Raw genomic sequence first — 20,832 nt, forward strand, 5'->3', positions numbered from 1 at the left:
GGATCTACTCAGTTCAAATGAGGTGAACGTTTGTGCTGAATTTGAGGAACTTCCCATCGTGTGTGAGACAAAGACACACAACGAGTGAAGGACGGATGAGTGATGACAGTTTGAAATGGTGGAGCAGAGTTTGGTCTTTGAGGGAAACACAAACTCCTGGAAAGGGAATGACGACTTCCAGCAGACACAAAACCATAACAGGCTTTTTTCTCTGCTCGCTGTCTGACGATATCTTTAAAAGGCAAAGAGGAGCCGTCTGCTGAGCGGCTCCCCAAACACTCGTCTCATTGGGCGGCTCCAGCTAAGAGGAGTTTTGTCCTTTTGAGGCTGTGTGGACTGAAATGAGACACGGAGCTGGCAGAGGACGACGCAGTCACCGACACGTCGCAGCTGAATCCTCGTCCGCTGGTTTATCTGGAATGTTTCTGTTAGTCCGGCCTCACTTAAACAAACCGCAGCGGAGTCACACTGTTTGTCCCAGAATGCACCACCACTAGAGATGCACTTTAACGAGCTGGTTTACACATGAACACGCTCGTCACTCACTCGTTCATATCAAAAGACATGAAGTCAAATGTTTTCATGCTCTAATGTTCAGAGTCACGTGTCCATCGCTGCAGCTCCTCTGTTCAGCCTCTGTCTCTTTAAGACCCTCCCCCTCCTGATAGAGACCTGCTCTGATTGGTCAGCTGCTCCATTTTCTTATGATCAACATGTGACAAGAAAATGTCTTTAAAAACTTTTTCTTTTCTAAATTCAAGTTCTATATATTTGTGTTTTTTAAATTTATAGTTGTTCGTCAGTTACAGGAAAATGTTATACATATATATGTGTATATTTATGTGTATATATACACATATATATACACATATATATGTATGGATTTATATATACACATATATATGTATGTATATATGTGTATATATACACACATATATACACACATATATATGTATGGATTTACATATATATATATGTATATATATGTGTATATATACTGGTAACTCGTTAACTAGTTGTATGAACTAGTGTCTCTGAACTAGTTGTATGAACTAGTTGTATGAACTAGTTGTATGAACTATAGTCTCTGAACTAGTTGTATGAACTAGTTGTATGAACTAGTTGTATGAACTAGTTGTATGAACCAGTGCCTCTGAACTAGTTGTATGAACTAGTTGTATGAACCAGAGCCTCTGAACTAGTTGTATGAACTAGTTGTATGAACCAGTGTCTCTGAACTAGTGTCTCTGAACTAGTTGTATGAACTAGTTGTATGAACTAGTTGTATGAACTAGTGTCTCTGAACTAGTGTCTCTGAACTAGTTGTATGAACCAGTGTCTCTGAACTAGTTGTATGAACCAGTGTCTCTGAACTAGTTGTATGAACTAGTTGTATGAACCAGTGCCTCTGAACTAGTTGTATGAACTAGTTGTATGAACTAGTTGCATGAACTAGTTGTATGAACCAGAGCCTCTGAACTAGTTGTATGAACTAGTTGTATGAACTAGTTGTATGAACCAGAGCCTCTGAACTAGTTGTATGAACTAGTTGTATGAACCAGTGTCTCTGAACTAGTTGTATGAACTAGTTGTATGAACTAGTTGTATGAACTAGTTGTATGAACTAGTTGTATGAACCAGAGCCTCTGAACTAGTTGTATGAACTAGTTGTATGAACCAGTGTCTCTGAACTAGTTGTATGAACTAGTTGTATGAACTAGTTGTATGAACCAGTGTCTCTGAACTAGTTGTATGAACTAGTTGTATGAACTAGTTGTATGAACTAGTTGTATGAACTAGTTGTATGAACTAGTTGTATGAACCAGAGCCTCTGAACTAGTTGTATGAACTAGTTGTATGAACCAGAGCCTCTGAACTAGTTGTATGAACTAGTTGTATGAACCAGAGCCTCTGAACTAGTTGTATGAACTAGTTGTATGAACTAGTTGTATGAACCAGAGCCTCTGAACTAGTTGTATGAACTAGTTGTATGAACCAGTGTCTCTGAACCAGTGTCTCTGAACTAGTTGTATGAACTAGTTGTATGAACTAGTTGTATGAACCAGTGCCTCTGAACTAGTTGTATGAACTAGTTGTATGAACCAGTGTCTCTGAACTAGTTGTATGAACTAGTTGTATGAACCAGAGCCTCTGAACTAGTGTCTCTGAACTAGTTGTATGAACTAGTTGTATGAACCAGAGCCTCTGAACTAGTTGTATGAACTAGTTGTATGAACCAGAGCCTCTGAACCACCTGCTGCCGTCAGGAACTCATCTGCTCAGATATTCACACGTTGACTCTGGACGTCCTCTGGAGTGATGAGAGCACATGCTGCAGCAGTAATCATAGATCAGGGTTTGTGTTTCCAGAGACATTAATGTATGTGGGACTTACTGCGGCGGCAGCTGCACGCCCAGAAGAGACGCAGATAAGACCCTGATGATTGGATCAGAGAACATGAGAAGACCGAGGCAGGCTGATGTGCTCACACACAGAGAGAGAGAGAGAGAGAGACACAGAGACACACACACACACACACAGAGAGAGAGAGAGAGAGAGACACACAGAGAGAGAGAGAGAGAGAGAGACACACACACACAGAGACAGAGAGAGAGAGACACACAGAGAGAGAGACACACAGACAGAGACACATAGAGAGACACAGAGAGAGACCGAGAGACACACACACAGAGAGAGAGACACACACACACACACACACACACACACACACACACACACACACACACACACACACACACACACACACACACACACACACACACACACACACACACACAGTGTTTCCTGTTCCGCAGAGTAACGAACTAAGTTTTCAGGTTGTCTGGTGACTTCGTACCAATCAGCTGGTTTTGAGGGGCGGCGACATTTGAATAACTTGATTTAGCAGTTCTACTATAAATATAAAAACTACGTATCTGGAGTTTGTTTTATTCCATGAAGTTCTGCTCACGCTCTGATTGGCTGACCCATCCTCTAACTCAGCCAACACCAGCCAATCACAGGCAGAGGGGGGCGGGTCCAGATGACACAACACAACAATAGTTCTGATCGTTTGAGCTGTTCAGAGATTTGTTGACCCTCAGTGTTTGGCCTCTCCTCGTCTCTCACCTCCAATGTGAAATGTGCGTATTCTTCCTTTAGCCCCTGAACTGCAGCAGAATGTGATGCTCTCTCTACCTGTGCTAAATGTAGCGCAGTAATCCTGACGCAGCAGCCGCGCACCTGAAGCCCGAACACTGCAGCCTATGAATAGACGCAGCTGTCGCAGAGCGACTGATGTCATTGTTCCCTCAGCAGGTAGCGCTGCTCTGAATCACATGCAGAGGATAGACCACACCTCTCGCTATGCGCTCGCTCGGATCAGATGTCGGACCGATGAAGCTGGATTAGAGAGCTAACTTTGGATCTGGGCTCTTCGGCCTCAACTGAATAGCTTTGGTCCAAACATACTTCGTTACCGTGGTAACTAATGCAAAGTCCTCGCCTCCTTCTGGGGAGGAGACAAACACATGACCTCCAGCTAAATGAGTCACTGTTTATATTTACATTAAATATCATTGTTCATTTCTTTTATTCATATTCATTTATAATAATAAATATAATAATTATATCGTCTCCAGAGTTTGTGTTTTCTGCTCAGACTCGTTCAGCATCAGATCCTCCTCGTTCTTCAGGTGAGAGGTGGAGCAGACAGACAGGAAGTGATCATGTGATCATGTTTACATCACCTGACGCCGTCGTCAGCTCTCATCACCACAAACTGTCTTCACGTCTTCGTCTGTGTCTTCTACGTGTGTGTCAGCACTTTGTCTCCAGAGACATTTGTTTGTGTTTGTCTGTGACGTTCGAACACTGAATTTTAAATTCCTTTTCAATCCTTGTGTATTTATGTGATCGGCCATGTTCCCACTGACATGTGGAGGTTTTCCCTTCATCATGTGATAGTTGAGCAGAGAACAGGGTCCCTGTGTGTGCAGGAGTGGGACGGACGTGAAGACGCAGAACTGACCTGCAGCCTCTTCATGGTCTGGGAGTCCGTGTCGGCCTTGACCTTGCAGGCGACCAGCAGCTGAGCGGTGGACGCTGCCACCTGCTTGGCCGACGAGATGAGCTTCTCCTCGCTGGCGTGCCCCTGCACCGCGGAGTTGGCCGCCTCACACAGGTTGTTGGTCGCTGCAGCAACCATCCGAGCCTGAGGAGACAAAGGCGGCGATGGTGAAAAGGTTTTAGCGTTAAAAAAAAGTCGCAATTGTTGAGGAGGGAGGAGACTTACGGCTGAAATGAGTCCCTGAGACCACTGCCCGTCATCCACTGCGTTGGCTTGGATCGCTCCCACCTGGAAATACAGTGGATCATTTTCATCACAGCTGTGGAGCCACAGTGTTCATGCATCAAACACAGAATCTGAAGGAAAGGGTCGAATAACTTTGATTCATCCATCAACAAAAATATGTTTGACGTAAAACTCTAAGATAAGTTCCTAAACTCCACATGACCTTCACTTCCATAATAATAATAATAATGATGTTAGTGGGATATGTATTATATATATAAAATATGTATATGTATATAGAGAGACTCCGGCCTCTGTGGTTTAAAGAGATTTTAAAGTGATTTTTATTGGTTTATAAAATGATCTCGATGTTTGTTTCTGTATGAACCCTCGGGTCACGTGGGGGGGGGACGTACCTTCCCCTGAGCCACCAGCTCCCTCTGTGCAGCTGAAGCAGCTTTGACCAGAGCGCTGGTGGCCGCTGCGATGGACTTGGCCGCCTCCAGAATCTGCTCCTCAAAGTTCAAGCTCTCATCTGCTTCCTGTTTTCAAGAGAGGGAATACGGCCGTCAGTAAACACATGGTGATCCGACCCTGACGACGCGTGTGCTTTACGTTCAGACAAAAGTTTTAAAGAGTGATGGGGAACAGCTCCAGAGTAACTGTGCAGAGGAGGAATATTGAAATGTTAACAGGGTGACGTTTGAGACGGACATCACTAATGGTACGAGGAGCTGACAGACGAGTAGACGGGCAGCACACACTCGGAGCGTGACCCTGCGCTGAGGTTAACAGGCGAGAAGCCGCCGCTCTGTAAAAAAACCTCTAACCTTGGGTTTGGTCCTGGGCCTCAGCTGCTCCAGTTTCTTGGCAGCTGCTTCAATTGCGGCCGCTGCTCCGAGCAGCTCGTTCTCTGCGATGACGGTGGGATCCTCAGGGTCCACCCACTCTGTGCCTGCAACACACGACTACAGTCAGCCTCCGCTGTCGGAAAACACCCAACACCTCCCCACCGCACACCACCAGGATTTCTATTCCCTGAACAACCTGTTCCAATGTATTTTACTTTAATGTCACAGTCTTCATCGTTTTGATAAAATTCTAGAAACATTCAATCAGGATTATATTTCCTGTTACACAGACATTTGTGTTCTCACATACAGAACCTCAAGCACATGTCAGGAACATGTCAGGAACACGTCAGGAACATGTTTGGGTCTGACAACAGCTTGAGTAGATGGGACATGAGCCCAACTAAATAAATTAAAAGTAGACGAGAAGTAAATGTTTGTCAAAGATGTTTCTGTCGTTTCAGTTCTTATCTCCCTGATGTTTGTTTCTGGTCAGTTTGGTTTGATTAGTTATTTCACACGAACCGGCTGAGACGTCATGAGTTTTACAGATTTACGACTTCAGCTCCTCACAACGTACGAGGCAGTTTGAAGGATTAATCTTTGTTATGTGAATGTGATGCTGGATTTGAAATGGACGAAATCCAGTTGAACCCAAAGCCTCAACATCAATCACAGCTTCGTCTTCTCTCGACAGCCGCTGAGGTCGTTCCATTCCCATCCTGCAGCAGGATTCAGTTGCAGCTAATGTCTCAGAAACTGAAGCAGGCGTGTGTGTGTGTGTTAATCTGTCATATAAAGCTCTGAGGTCGACTTTCCCTCCACTTGACGGATGAAGGCGGCTCTGATGGAATCGTGTGGCGCTGGATCTCAGAGCTGAGTGAAACTGTAGAACCCAGACACTGGTTCAGACCTGGTTTTAACATCAGTCTCAGTGATCCCATCCCACGGTCTCAGCTCTGAGCTCAGGTGTGAACACATTAGGACACATGTGACATCTGATCACTCACATCTGACCTCATTACTTTATCAGTGTGAACGTGTCCCGGGAGCTCACGACCTCTGACCCTGATCATTGGGGGGGTCTACATCTCAAGTTAGTATCAGAAGCCCTGAGTTACAAAGTGGAGGCATGTTTCAAATATGTGGTGCACCAAAAAGATTGTGTTGATTGCATTCTGGGAAAAGTAGGTGAAAGGCTGGAGTACCTTTCATGGCCTCTGCGGCCTGGATGAGCTCGGTGACGGAGCCTGCCACCCTCTTTGAGTAGTTGGACAACTGCTGCTTCAGGTCGTGAGACGGCTTCTGGATGATCTGAGGACAAAGACACAAGCTTGAATTGAACCTGTTTTTATTTTACGCTCCGTGTCACTGACGCTCAACACGTGCACTTCACTTCTTCAAATCCCAGCCTGTGCTAATGCTAAGCTAATGCTAAGATGATATAGGCTGCAGATTTTAATTTTCCAGTCAGAAAACGTAAATCTATTTATTCTCATAAGTGAATGAAGTTGATTAGATCTGAAGTGTTTCAGCCGGCGTCCTCAGACTGTCCTCGGTGGACGTGCAGTATTCAGGTTGGAGCAGTGGGCGACAGGTGCAGGGACTTAACAGGCTCAAGTTTATTCAGATGTGTTGTCATGAGGAGAAAGGGGCGAGGACGTAACGGCCCGGGAACGCACGAAGCAGCCAAACACAAAACATCCACATACCGCACAGCAACAAAACTGGTACACACGTTCAGGGGACGCTCGTGCACAGTGTCGCCCGTATGTGGCCTGTTTCCTGTCACACAAACTACTCACAACATGAATCTGTGTCTGTGACTTCAAGAACAACCAAAGTGTCAGTGAGCAACATGGAGCTGAAACAAATGAAAATGTATCACGCTGACAGTTTTCAGTATTATCACCGTTTTGTTGTAAATGTTCAGAAGTGACTGAAACACAAACTATAGTTTTATATCTAATAACTTCTGGATTGACATCGTATATATTTTCATTATTTATCAAAGGTCAACAACTTGAGTTAAGTGCAGACGTCGAGCCCACATGTGGATGTTAGCATTTGTTAGCTCTGACCAGATTCTAACAGTTCTGCTTCCTCCATGTTTTTATTACACACAACAAATACTACGCCTGCGTCTGAGAGACTTGCTGACTTTGGTCGATGGAGGAAAGAATCAAACAAATCATCCCAGTGCAGATTTCCCCTCGAGGAAACACTGCACCCCCCCAAGTTAATAAGAAAATCAATAGTGATGTGCTCTCCGTATCAGTGCACTCGGGCTTATGTGGTGAAACCGTAGATTATATCCTTCACTGTATCAGAGTGGCCCTGGAGGAATCAAACTGAGAGGCCGACACAACAAAACACAACGCACACGTGATCTGATCCTCTCACACAGCAGGGATCAGATCAGCTGAGAGTGAGTCCGCACAGTCGAGTCTCACTTCAGTCCCAACGTACGGAGAATCCTGCAGAGTCTTTACTGCTGCCTTATTCTGAAGAGGTCGTCGTAGCGCCTCCTTCCTGTCAGAACGAGCAGCTGACGGCACTCTGCAGGATTGTTGTTGTATAAAATATTCAACCAGTGCATCAAACTCTGTTGCAGGTCGGTCATGCAGGTACTCACCGGCTTGCACCGACATCAGTGAGCCACAAGTTTAAAAGAACATTGACGGAGCGTTGGGGAAGGAAAGAGAAGAGGTCGTCAGTCACATGACAGCAGACACATGGAGACAGGTTTGTGAGCGTGCAGCCGCCATGATGTGTCCACACTGCTCGAGCACCAGTTGATTTAAGGAGGAGAAGTTGTAAGAGGACATTTTAAAGGCTTTAGGGACACAGACGTCCTGCGATCACGTACGAACACGTTCATCCCTCAGTGACAGAAAAGATTCAAGAGCTAGAGTTTCTGTCCAGACGCAGTTTTCAAACTCAAGTGACGTCTTACCACCAGCACGTGCTCCAGAAGTCCCAGGTATCCAGTGGCGCACTCGTTGCCGTAGCGCAGCGCTCTCATCTGGACGTCTTTGCTGACGTCTGGGTGGTACGCAGCTTCCTGAGAGCAAACACACAGAGGTCAACATCTGGACGGAACAGAGTTTTCATGCTTTCTGTGAAAAAGTGTTTTAAAAGAAAAACAACATGAGGCGCTGAGAGCTGCAAACTTAACGTTACCAACCCGGCGGATGTTTGAAACATTATTCAAATGTTCCAAAGATGAGAGAGAAGTTTATCTATAAATTTTACAATATTGTAGATGTATAATAGTATAATAATACTGTTGACGTGAGATATTTTAGTATCTGTGTTCATATATGAAAAAAGTACGGAGAATCATTTTGACCTTGCAGGAGTGCAGCATGTCAGCGATGGCCCTCCTGCTGAGGTTCGCCGTGGCGATGATGTCTTCCTGACGACACGAGTTCCCGGCAGCCACCGCCTTCGCTGTTGCCATGGTGATTCCTTTGGTCATGCGGATGAACTCCTCGGGCGTGGTGGTCTTTGGCGGCGGGTCGGAGCTGCTGAACACCTGCAGGGTAAAGCCTGTTAGATGATGCACGACAGAAACATCAGCATTAATCACACGTCATTTACTCACAGTCAGTTCCTGTTTGATGTGTTCGATCGTTGACTCCAGAGCCCTCGTCCCCTTCGTGGCCTCGTCCTCCACGGCCTTCACCGTCTTCAGGAGCGACGTCACATTGGTCACCATCACCTACAGCAACAGGTCAGATCAAGCGACCATAGATTCACAGCGTATAGATTCGATAGATAGAGGTTATTTTTATGGTGACAGTGACGAGCTTCAAAATGAATTGTTTGTGGGCGTGGCCTCGTGTGACTTTAGTCTCGTACCTTTGCAGAGTTCTTGAGCTGCAACATGCTCGGGTCGTCATGAGGTTTTCCTGCAGCAGCTTTGGTGGCGCTGATGAGGTTACCCAACGCTTTGGCCACATCTTTGACTGCATTGATCAGGACCACCTGTAGAGGGCAGCACACACATAAATCAGTCAGGCTCTAATGAAGACAGACAGACAGACAGACAGACACACACACACACACACACACACAGCTGTGTACCTGTGTCTCTGGGTCCTCAGATCCCAGACTGGCGGCTCCTAGTTTCACTACATCTGCCAGTTTGGTGATGGTGCACACGGAGGACTGGGCGGCCTGGGCCAGTTTCTCCTGACTGGCTCCAGCACCAGACACCAGCAGCTTGGTGTCCTCCACCAGAGCCTTCGCCGTCTTCAAGATACATTCTCTGCACACAGAGGAAGCAGTTTATCAACTAAATGCTCATTTATCCTCAACGTTACAATCTTCAGTCCGTAGTCTGCGTTCGTTTCATCTTTATTTGTACAAGTCCTCTGAAACCAAAACAGACAAAACAGAGCAGTACCACCAGACACCACGAGGGGGCAGCGTAGCCAATCAACTACGACGACCATGAACAGGTTCTGGTTTCTATCGTACCTGTGGTCGGCGAAGGTCTCTGCGTTCTCTCTGTTCAGAGTCCCAGCGGTAGCGAACATGATGGTGGTGTCGAGGTCAGCGATGATTCCGGACACGGCGCTGGCTGCTGTGATGCAGGCCTGCGTGCCACGGTTTCCTGCCTGCAGCGACGCCAACACATGGGAGACCTGCACGAAGACGAATGTATTACTAATATGCTCATAACAAACGTCCAGGGTCATTCCTGCGGCTCAGCAGCAACGTCCCCAAATCCTGCAGAATCAAATCATCTTTGATTCCAGCCGAACGTTCGTACCACATTTGACGAACAACCTGAAAACATAATGTCTCTGGCCGCTGGCTGTTGCCGCCGCGCAGACATAAAAAGGAAGTGATTGTTCTGACCTTCTCGGAGACTTTGCGGGCGCTTTCGATGAGCTCCTTCTTTGTGAACGAGTCGTTTGGGCTGCACTGCAGAGCTCCAGCTTTGGTCACCAGACCCGTGCAGCTGAAACCGAGCTCGCCGACCTGCTTCTTGATGTGAGAACCGATCTGAGAACAAACACAGGAGTGAGATCTGGTGTCTCCTGCAGGAAGAGACGACACACCGAGGTGCGTTTGGTTTATTCACCTCATCGTTCTCTGCAGTCACAGCTGCATATTTGGCCTCATTGGCCAGATTTCCGAACTCGTTGGTGAGATGGTTGGCCAATCCCCCGAGGTCGTCTGGGTTGGTGTTTGACTTGGTCACCTGAAGAGGAAATGAGAGGAAGTTATAACAAGCAGGTACGGAGGGGCGGGGTGTTGTGTTTATGACTCACCATCTCCTGCACAGTGACGGCGATGGCCTTGGCCGTCTTCACCATGGTCGTCTGATAGTCCACAAAGGTGCCGTCAGGTTCCAGCATAGGCGAGTCTTCCATCTTGTTGATGGAGTCGTTGATGGAGTCCACCATCCCGCCCACGGCGCCCGCTGCACTGGCGGCTTCAGCCAGAGTCGCACCGAGGTCGTCGACGGCTTCTTTCATCATCTGCACCGCCTCCTCCAGAGCCTCCTGCATGTGAGCGGCCTGGAAAACAAGAAAATAATCACAACACACGTTTAGACTGAAATATTCAACCAGTCCAATAAAACAAGTCAGAACCACAATAAAATAAAAAATCAAATCAAACACAGCAAATAAAATAAGATGAGATAAAAACTGATCCAACAAAATTCATACAAGTTTGAACCAACAGTGTTTAACATAAAAATAAACATTTTAAGAATTAATTCTGAGCCAAAGGTGTGAAATACTTTCTGAGTTCATTCAAACCTGATGATGTATAAAGTGTTTGCAGGAGCCTGTATGACGAGCGTCACGCTCAGTACCTTGGGGTTTCCTCCCGCCTCCTTGGCGGTGTAGAGCATCTGCAGGGCCGACTCCGTCAGCGTTTTAGTTTGGTCTAACACGGCCATCTGCTGCTGGCTGCTCACGATCTTGGACGCTGTGCCGATGGACGCCATGATGAGGGGCTCGAAGTAGCTCGCCATCTGAGACACCTGTTTACGTTTCATATAGAGACAAGTTTTAAACAGAGATTCTGACTCTGACCCCTGCTGGTCATCGTTCATATTGCAGTGTCTTTACCTTGTGTCCCAGCTGAGAGGCCTCAGAACGAGCCGCCACCGCCACAGGGTCAATCAGGTTACTGATCTCATGCACAGAGGCCGCCATCTGCTCATGGAGAGCCTGCAACACACACACATTTAAAACACATGGCACCGCCGACAGGAGGAGCACATGAAACTACAGCACAAACAATTCCCTGCATCCAGTTGGTGGCGCTATAACCGTGACTGCATATTGTCATGTAGGCGTCTTCAGGCCGGGACGCCCATCAAACATGTGACATTTGGAGAAGATCCCCACGGACACTTCATTTAGCGAAATAATCTGCGTGAACCTTTGAGTTGATTTGGAAACATCAGGTCACATGTAGTTTGTTTCTGTGTGAGACGAATGTATCGCTAACATGTGGATTCATCCTGAACAGGAGCTGAGGCCATTTATCCAAACTGCTGCTCCAACATCTGCAGATCATCTATGAAACTGGGCTTTTACCTCCATGGAGATGTCCTCTCGGGGTGTGAGCTGCTGGCTGATGGCGGCTAGAGACGCCTGATCCACCTCACGGATGCAACCGTTCAGCACCTCGATGGCATCGTCACATTCTCTCTGACCAGGAGCCTTTTCTCTGCACACACACACACACACACATCATTCAAACACATGAACCAAGCGACTGCAGCAGCTCGGCCTCTGGTATCAGAGTCTGAATCCGTTTCTGACCTCATGTTGGTGATGAGTTTCTTGATGGAGTCCGACACAGTCCTGGAGTGTCCTGCCAGCACTGACCACTTGGGGGGGTCTTTGGGGTTGACAGCCAGAGAGCGGGCGGTCTGGATGAGGCCGGTCGAGCTCTCCAGCATCGTCTTCGCTGCGACCACGATGGGCTCCATGGCTGCGTGACCCTGAGGGAGGCGACCGGAAGTCAGTTTAGAGATGCAGGAAGTAAATCCACGTTTGTACCACATCATTATAACGACGCCTCCAGTTCCTGAGCGTGACGTGAGGACGTACCTCGGAGCTGATCTGAGCCGGGATGCTGGCGAACTCTGGGTTGGAGGCGAAGGCCGTGAGGTTGTCGACAGCTTCGATCAGAGGACCAGTGGCAGCTTTACACTTCTCTCTGTTCTCGTGGTTAAAGGCTCCGTCTAAAGCCTGAACACACGTGTTAGACTTGATTACACATCAACACTCACGACACCTGGGACGTTTTCAATGCTTTTGGTTTTACACACAACATTTCAGTATTTGTTTACTATAAAAACCACGAACATGCTCAATGAACCTTTTGAAAGCTGAAAATGTGACTTCATGTGTCAAACTAATAGAGCAGCTAAAATCAATTCTGCTTCTAGATCCAGTTTCACTACGAACCTTGATGGACTTGACCAGGTTGGCCGTGGTGTTGGCCACTTCTTTGGCCGACTGCACAAACTGCCTCTTGGCAACAGGGTTGGGAGTTTTAGAGGACGCCAGGCGGCAGGCGTTACACAGAGCCGAGGTGTGTTTGGCCACAATGGTGGCGGCAGAGAGAACCTGAGAAGAGAAACAGCAGCACATGAAGAGCGACTGACACCGAAGTCCAGCTGGATGTTGCAGAGACGTCAGTGTGTACCTGAGACTGCGTGCAGGCGGGGTCCACCAGGTTCTGACACGCCATCTGAATGGACTGATTGGCCCGGGCAAACTGAGAGGGGTCCACCAGACCCTTCTGACCCGCGGAGCTGTTGGGGTCAGACACTCCCACCAGATACGCTGCCTACGAAACATCAACAGATCACAAGGCGTCCTCTTTAAACTCTTTTTCCACGATCTGTGAGCAGGTGACTCTGAGGCTCGGTCACACGTGAATGTGAAGTGAACAGCCAGCTGTGATTGGCCTCGCCACAGGAAGCCCCTCCTCCCTCACAGAAAGACAACGAAAGGTTCTGAAGCGTTAACGTATGTGTGACCGAGTACTAAAACTGTTTTCAGACACAAACTCAGGACTCGCTGTGAATGTTAAAGACATTTTCCTGCTGTATTCTCACATGGACTCATTTCACCAGGGGACGAGTTCCAGAACCTCCAGAACATTTCAAGAACTGTGGCTCAGCTCAGGTCTAAAAACAGCTGTAATGGTGTCAGACGACAGAATGAATCCATAACCGTCAGTCGTGATTTTACCTGTGCAGCTGCTTCAGTCAGACCACACAAAGCTTTGGAGCCAGCGCTGACTGAATCACCAAACTCTGGCAAATTGGAATTCTTGGCATTGTGGGAAATCCCAGCCATGGACTCACCGAGGACCTGTCGAGGAGAAATCACAGATAGAGTCGGGAGACACGGTTCAGTTTAATCTTTACTTCTAAACCACGAATGATTCAGTGAGAAGAAGCTAAGCTGTAACTGAAACACGTGAAGCATCTGAAACCAGTTTCTATCAGTTCAGACACAAAACTCTTCATTTTATTTCAGGAGGTTTCACTTCTGTTGTTTTATCAAAATGTTTTTGGGGAAATTCCAGTTTCAACTGAAAACATTTGAATGTTTACTGAAATCCAAAATATGCGTTTCCCGAAACCCCTCCGAACACGTATTAAAGTACTACAACAGTGTATTTAAATCAATGAAAACGTGTTGGAGTCTTCAGGTCTCAGCTCTTTTATTTTCTTGTGTCTGAAGTGAGTTTCTGTTCTGCAGGTTGTAAACGACACTGAACCCGACGGGAGTTCATTGATCGAGACTCTTCAGCTGTGAACGAATCAGATCTGTAAACTCATGGAACTGCTGCCACCTGCTGGGTGGTGGTGTGTACTGATGTTGATCTGACTGGCCTTCTCTTGAAGACGATTAAAAACATACAAGAGACTTATTTTTTATATAATAGTAATATCTCATATTTGGCTTTAATGTCTTATCTTATGAAGGTCTCTAATTGCTCTCATGGGGAGCCCCCAGCGCCCTCTATTGGCCAGCAGCAGCGAGTATCATATAAATTCGTGAAGATACGGAGCTCGTCTGAGAGAAGTGACACTTCCTCTACTTCTAAATAAATCCAGAATAAAACAGAACCTTCCGTGAGACGAGAAGTTACGTTTGTAAGAAGTAGAGAAATGAAAGCAGAGATGATGGGAAACAAACCTTAGAGTTCTCCATGACACTGTCGATGCAGTCGAAGTACGACAGCTCACTGACGGCTTCTGTCGGGTTCTCCAGCATCCCCCTCACGGACTGCACACACACACACACACACACACACACAACAGTTAGAACTCACACACACACACAACAGTTAGAACTCACACACACACACAGCTCAGGCTCTTGTAAAGTTGAATGAATGGTCGTTACCTCCAGTTCTCTGAGAGCGTTGTCACACTCCTTCTGACCCGGCGCCTGCTGAGTGCACATCGTGATGAGCTGGTTGATGCTGTCTGTGACGGCTCTGTGGACAAACACATGTCAGAGACAGACGTGCAGTAAACACTGAAGAGACCGACAGAGAGACTGTTACCGAGCGGCAGCTGCCAGCTGGTTCTTCAGGTTGGGGGAGCTGGGGTCGGTGGACAGAGCTTTAGCTGCCAGCAGCAGTTTACTGGAGGACATGGAGATGGTCTTCAGGTTGGACACAACCTGGGTCTGGTCGTCTTTAGACTGGAGGAAGACATTTACTGTTATGGTAACAGAACCACGTGTCTCATCCTTATTACATGGACACACATTGTTCTTTAATTTCATTCCATTAAACAATCAACTGTATATAAATTAATAAATGAGAAATCAAACACATGGATAAATTAAAATGAAGAGTTGAATGATAAAAGACTATTTATGTATTTCTATATTTCCACCTTTGTTTATTTTGGTGTGTCTACGTGTTTAACATTATCAGTTTCTCTCTCCTCATCCTGACCTGCGAGGTTCCGGCCATGTCCACTCCAGCCTCCAGGAAGTTGCTGAAGTCTTGTCCAAACTTGCTGGTGGACCTGGCCAGGTCCTGCGTGGTCCCTCTGGAGGCCTGGACCACCTCATTGGCTGACTGATTCAGACCGGCCGCCACCTCGTTGAGCTGAGCCTGAACCTCCTGGAAGCTCCGCCCACTGGACGGGAACTACGGCAGGAAGAGAACAAAGAGTCACGAGGTGAAGAACCAGAGACAATGAAGAACCAACACTCAATGAGACAGTCGTGAACCCTGTTTATAACCCACAATGCAACATTATCGTTCACTGGAGTCGTGCTGCGCCCACGTGGTCAATCTATCGTGTTTCCTCTATTTCATGTCTGTGTTTGGTCTCCACCCCCTAAAGGTCAGTCTTTAGATTTTGTGGAAATGAAAACACAACAGTCGTCCAGAGAATCTCCAGCACGAATCAAACGACCTGTTGTACTCACACAATCAGACAAGAGTGTCTTGCTGGCTTCGCCCACAGTGCGGATGGCGTTGTCCACGTCCCTCTGTCCAGGAAGGCAGTTCACACATCTGTTCAGGGCCTGAGACACGGCCTTAGCCACCTACACTCACACAGACACACACACAGACACACACACAGACACACACACAGTGAATAACCTCAAACAGTTTCTCTTTGTTACGGGACATGCTCCGTTTGCTGGTTATCATCTGTAGGTGCTTCTAATCAGGAAGCTGTTGGACGGTTGTCTGACCTGGGCGAGCCTCTGCTGACTCTCTGCGTCTCCTGGCTTAGCAATGGCCCTCTTGGTCTCGTCTATCAGGTTGGCCGACTTGTCCATGACGTCACCGGCACAGTCCAGCATGGCGTTGCGCGCCAGTGAGTCGTCCGTGGTGGCAGCGACTCCTCTGGCGGCAGAGGCCAGCGACTTCAGAGCCTGGGCCACGTCTCTGGCTGCCATGCCTGGATACAGCAGGAGAGAGGAAATCCATGAAGACACAAATCATTCAGGATTTAACAAATTGATGACACACGATCAAAATGGGTCACATAGCAGAAGAAACTGCTGGGTTCATATTACAGCGGCTCTATAGGCTCCACCCTCCTTATTCTATCCAACTCATCCGAAGCTGCTCTTTAAGGTGCAAAGGTCGTTTGGTTTGTGTCACAAACACACTGTGTCCAGGACGTGATGACAGGAGTGACAGTTCGTTGTTGTGTGAACTCACCGGTGTAGTTCTCGTTGCCCTGCGTGGCCTCACTCAGCAGCTGGGCCATGGCTGAGCTCACAGCCTTGGTGCTGGTGCCCAGATCCTGAGAGCATCTCTCAAGCTGAGGGAAGAAGAACATGGAGGTTATTCTGCTGCCGACGTGTGTGTGTGTGTGTGTGTGTGTGTGTGTGTGTGTGTGTGTGTGTGTGAGTGTGAGTGTGTGTGTGTGAGAGTGTGTGCGTGTGTGAGTGTGTGTGTGTGTGTGTGTGTGTGTGTGTGTGTGAGAGAGAGTGTGTGTGTGTGTTGGTCTCACTGTCTCTCCTGGCAGTGGTTTCAGTTTTCCCTCCTCAGCTGAAGCTTTGGCCTCCCTCATGTCTTTCTCCAGATCTCTGACCATTGACAAAGCGTTGTCAATCTCCAGCGGACCACAGGCTTCCTGAGCCTGCACACACACACACACACAAAACACACACAAACAAACAAATTGACGAGTGGTCCAGACCTGTCGTACAAGTCGTTCTCAGATAATCTGACTTCCATTCAACTAAAACGCTTTAATTTGCTTCAAATATCAGATTTTTAATTTTTGTTCCGTTTCATTCGGCCAATCAGGCGATCAGGAGGCGGACTGATCCACAGATCATGTGCAGATTATCAGATGGAAATTCATCGTTGACATTCCTCGGGCTTGGAAACAAGAGATTAGAACTAGTTTGATCAGAATTAAAGAAACAAACTTCACAGGAAAAAGAAAAAGATTTTGCAGAGGAGCCTGGATATGTTGAGGCTCCATCACTCATATCACAGGGTAATAGTGTAGCTGACGTACCTTCTGGGAGGCGGTGCGGAGCTCAGCCAGGGCACTGGCCAGGTTCTTAGCACACTGGCTGAGCTGCATGGCTGAGGCCTGGTCACCGATGGTGGGAACAGTGGCTTTAGAGGCTGTGACCATTTTAGCACCGGGCTGAAGAGAAAACAGTCAGTGTCAGGTTTCACAGGAATCTACTAGAAAACTACAGAAAGGCTTTTCAGTCATTTATCCTTCGTGAGGCCACGATACTGACAAGAGAGAGGATCATTCAAAATGTGAATATCTTCATTTCATGTGGAAATCTTCTGCTTCTCTTTGGTTTGTGATGTTTCTCCACCCACACACTGATTTCAGGTCATTGAAGGAAACTAAACAAAGACTTAGTTGATCCATCACAGGAGAATTTGAACTTGTCCCTGATGACCGGTGATGCAGCGTTTCACCACAACATTAAACACACTTGTGTTGGTGACTACACTCATCATTCCGCTCTGCTGGGGGGATGTAGATGTGTTTGCTGAGCGGCTGGTGTCAGTCACCTGCAGGAAGTTCTGGCTGGCACTGATGAGGGCGAGCTGAGCGCTGGGGCTGTCAGGCTGAGACTGGCTGCCTCGGACTCCCTGAACCAGCTGAGGGATCTGCTCCGCCGCCACCTGAACACAGAGAGAAGAAATCAAACCAAGATCAGACCAAGAGACAGGATGAAGACGCTCAGTCTGCAACCGGCATGAGAAGAGAACACAGATCAGGGAGCGTTTACCTTGCAGCTCTGGACGAGCTGCTGCTGTGCAGCCTGGTTCCTGTTGGACGAGGCGGCGTGCTGAGCAGCAGCGATGGTCTGAGTGGCTGCTGCCGCCGCCTGTTTGGCTGCGTTCTGACAGGAAACAAGACGTGTGTCATTAACACTGTGCTGCTGCACGACTGACGTAGAACATTAGCAGCAGCTGTGGAGCTCTGCCTCCCTCCTCGTTACCTCCAGCTTGTTGACGAGTCGTTTCTTAATGGCGTTCTGGGCGGCGGCGTTGGTGGCCATGCGGAGACCCTCAGCAGCCTCTCGTAACCTCTGCTGCTGCTCCTCACTGTCAGGGTTCGCTGCTGCGCCCTGTTACACATCAGGCGAACATTGAAATGATGACGCCAGTTTGTTGTGTTCAACACTTAAATATTCAATGTTAAAGACAGAGGGCGGACCTTAGCCGCCTCCACCATCTTGGCAGTGGCGTCGGCCAGCAGTTTGGCGGCTGACAGCAGTTTACGTGAGTTCTCCAGGTCTGACTCTCCCTCTGCATCCATCTTGATGGCGTTGACCAGATCAGACGTGGCCTGGGCAAGAATACGAGCCTGACGAACCATCTCACCTGACGAGTTACGAGAGACGCAAAGAAGGAGTGAGAGGGAAACTTCCACGTGTCGTGTTTCATTCATTCACTTCAGGAGACACGTGTTTAACCATCGAATCTGTGTGAGTCTTCTATCCAGTGAAACACATTCATGGTTCATCCTCTGGACACCGTGAGTCGACAACATATTTCACTCAGGCTGCACAGACATTTAAGATATTTAAGAGATAAAGATGTCGAGACTTTATTCTTTGAATTCTTCTAAAAGTGTGGAGATGTTTGAGGGACGGACAGATAGATGGCGCTGTTTGTGAAGTCCAGCTGATAGCGAGAACAGATGAGTGCGCCCCCTGTGGTCATTAGTTTAGAATGCGTCACCCACCAGCGTCTCCCATTGAGCTGAAGATGTTCTCGGTGACATCCAGAATGCGGTCGGTAGCTTCTCCGTGGCGTCCGATGGGATGGCCGCCGCTGGCGTACTGTTTGATGTGCTGGAGCAGCTCATTGAGGGCCTGAGTGACGCCGGTGGCAGCCACGCCCACCTGCTTCAGGAGGCCCTCGTCATTGGTCGCCCCCTGTGACGCCTCCACGCACCCTTCTACAGACTTGGCCACCAGCTTTCCCGCCTCGATCAGCTGCTCCTGACACACCGGTGAGCTGATGGTCGGAGCCACGACCTGACGAGGGATGAGATGAATAAAAACCAGATGAGACCCTGGATGTCAGCTGTCTGACAGGCGGCGCCCGGCTCTTAGCGGCTACGTCTCAGGTGGACGACTCACCCTGGTGCAGGCCACCAGCTGAGACGTGGACAGAGCACACTGAGTGGCCGCAGCGATCACACGGTTCTGCTGGGCCGAGTCCTCCGTCTTCTGGGCCACGTTCTTGGCTTTGAGCACCAGAGCTGCGGCAGCGTTAGCTACAGCTTTAGCCAGCTGCATTAGCATGTCCTGCCGACGACAAACACACGTCAGGTACTGATCAGAAACAGAGGAGGAGTTAATTATTACATGTTGAGAAAGAAAACTTTCAATACAGATGATCAATGAATGTGAATAAAGACGACGACACAAAAAAAAAATATATATACATGAATATATATAATATATATATAATAATAATAATAATATATATATATATATAGTTATATATATATATATGAGCGTTACTGCAGCCAGCCACAAGTTGGCGATCAAGATGTTTTGGCTTCACTTTCAGGTTAAGTCAAGTCGTCCATCTTTATTAACACTCTATGGTTGGAAGAAAAATTAGAATTTTGGAGATTATTTATCAAATGATTATTATTCTTATTAATCAAATCTGAAAATTATACATTTGTTGATATGAGAGCAGAGAGAGGAAGTGAAAAATTATACTGAAAGTAATATTATTGTTATTATTTCTTCCTACACATTCTGACAATGTTTATGTTGAATACTACATCATATAATATATATATATATATATAAAACTTGACACGTGACTTAGTGTCAATGAGTAAAGAAGAATTCATCAGAAGATCCTGACCCCTCCACCACTGAATTATCGACAGATTGGATTATGATCAAGTGACTGGATAATTATTCAATATGTGGGAGGAGAGATTGTTTTGATTGGTTCTTTGGTTTGAAGCGTTTTCCTGACGGACACGTTTGTTACCAGGGTTTGATAAAAAGTGAGGACTCTCCCTCTGGTTCCACTGAGAGATCTGTTACCTAGAAACTGTCGGATTCAGACATGAAACACAGGGACACACATCCATCACACAAACACCTCATGTGTTTTCAACCCTCTCACTCTTTCGGGGTTAAGACGCTGAAGTTAACAATCGTAACTCTTTTCGTACGTGATGGCAGCAAAATGATCGTGAACGATAAAGACGAGTAAAGACAGACTCACCTGGAACTGAGGATCAGTGTCCGTCTCTCCGATGTGTGACAGCAGCTCTCCACTGGCCTGACCCACGTTTCCTGCAGCCTGCAGCAGGTTCTGACGCGGCTGCAGGAAAATAACAACATGCAACTCAAACTACAAGAGTCGAAGATTACATGTCTGTCTATCTACACATCTGTCTATCTACACATCTGTACATCTACACATCTGTCTATCTACACATCTGTCTATCTACACATCTGTCTATCTACACATCTGTCTATCTACACATCTGTATATCTACACATCTGTACATCTACACATCTGTACAACTACACATCTGTCTATCTACACATCTGTATATCTACACATCTGTACATCTACACATCTATATATCTACACATCTATATATCTACACATCTGTACATCTACACATCTATATATCTACACATCTATATATCTACACATCTGTACATCTACAC

The 20,832-nt window shown here is 47.1% G+C and overlaps 1 protein-coding gene across 1 annotated transcript in view; it reads right to left on the reverse strand.

Moving 5' to 3' along the window:
* Positions 1-20,832, reverse strand: part of tln1 (talin 1) — a 39,796-nt gene that overhangs the window by 1,564 nt on the left and 17,400 nt on the right. Inside the window, exons 18-55 of the mRNA XM_069513345.1 lie at positions 20,378-20,476; positions 19,261-19,428; positions 18,861-19,155; positions 18,330-18,496; positions 18,112-18,240; positions 17,899-18,012; positions 17,678-17,791; positions 17,157-17,291; positions 16,641-16,769; positions 16,346-16,448; positions 15,871-16,079; positions 15,598-15,717; positions 15,116-15,313; positions 14,717-14,856; positions 14,554-14,647; positions 14,344-14,433; positions 13,387-13,509; positions 12,836-12,979; positions 12,595-12,756; positions 12,235-12,375; positions 11,944-12,125; positions 11,716-11,848; positions 11,242-11,343; positions 10,983-11,153; positions 10,432-10,680; positions 10,242-10,361; positions 10,016-10,162; positions 9,632-9,798; positions 9,236-9,419; positions 9,011-9,136; positions 8,754-8,870; positions 8,499-8,684; positions 8,103-8,210; positions 6,355-6,460; positions 5,126-5,250; positions 4,712-4,837; positions 4,296-4,358; positions 4,032-4,214 (exon numbers count right to left, since the gene is read on the reverse strand). Coding sequence (XP_069369446.1) covers positions 4,032-4,214; positions 4,296-4,358; positions 4,712-4,837; positions 5,126-5,250; positions 6,355-6,460; positions 8,103-8,210; positions 8,499-8,684; positions 8,754-8,870; positions 9,011-9,136; positions 9,236-9,419; positions 9,632-9,798; positions 10,016-10,162; positions 10,242-10,361; positions 10,432-10,680; positions 10,983-11,153; positions 11,242-11,343; positions 11,716-11,848; positions 11,944-12,125; positions 12,235-12,375; positions 12,595-12,756; positions 12,836-12,979; positions 13,387-13,509; positions 14,344-14,433; positions 14,554-14,647; positions 14,717-14,856; positions 15,116-15,313; positions 15,598-15,717; positions 15,871-16,079; positions 16,346-16,448; positions 16,641-16,769; positions 17,157-17,291; positions 17,678-17,791; positions 17,899-18,012; positions 18,112-18,240; positions 18,330-18,496; positions 18,861-19,155; positions 19,261-19,428; positions 20,378-20,476 — 5,469 coding nt within the window. The remainder of the gene's footprint in view (positions 1-4,031; positions 4,215-4,295; positions 4,359-4,711; positions 4,838-5,125; positions 5,251-6,354; positions 6,461-8,102; positions 8,211-8,498; positions 8,685-8,753; positions 8,871-9,010; positions 9,137-9,235; positions 9,420-9,631; positions 9,799-10,015; positions 10,163-10,241; positions 10,362-10,431; positions 10,681-10,982; positions 11,154-11,241; positions 11,344-11,715; positions 11,849-11,943; positions 12,126-12,234; positions 12,376-12,594; positions 12,757-12,835; positions 12,980-13,386; positions 13,510-14,343; positions 14,434-14,553; positions 14,648-14,716; positions 14,857-15,115; positions 15,314-15,597; positions 15,718-15,870; positions 16,080-16,345; positions 16,449-16,640; positions 16,770-17,156; positions 17,292-17,677; positions 17,792-17,898; positions 18,013-18,111; positions 18,241-18,329; positions 18,497-18,860; positions 19,156-19,260; positions 19,429-20,377; positions 20,477-20,832) is intronic.

The sequence above is a fragment of the Paralichthys olivaceus genome, chromosome 18 (assembly GCF_024713975.1).
Source record: "Paralichthys olivaceus isolate ysfri-2021 chromosome 18, ASM2471397v2, whole genome shotgun sequence".
Classification (NCBI taxonomy): Eukaryota; Metazoa; Chordata; class Actinopteri; order Pleuronectiformes; family Paralichthyidae; genus Paralichthys; species Paralichthys olivaceus.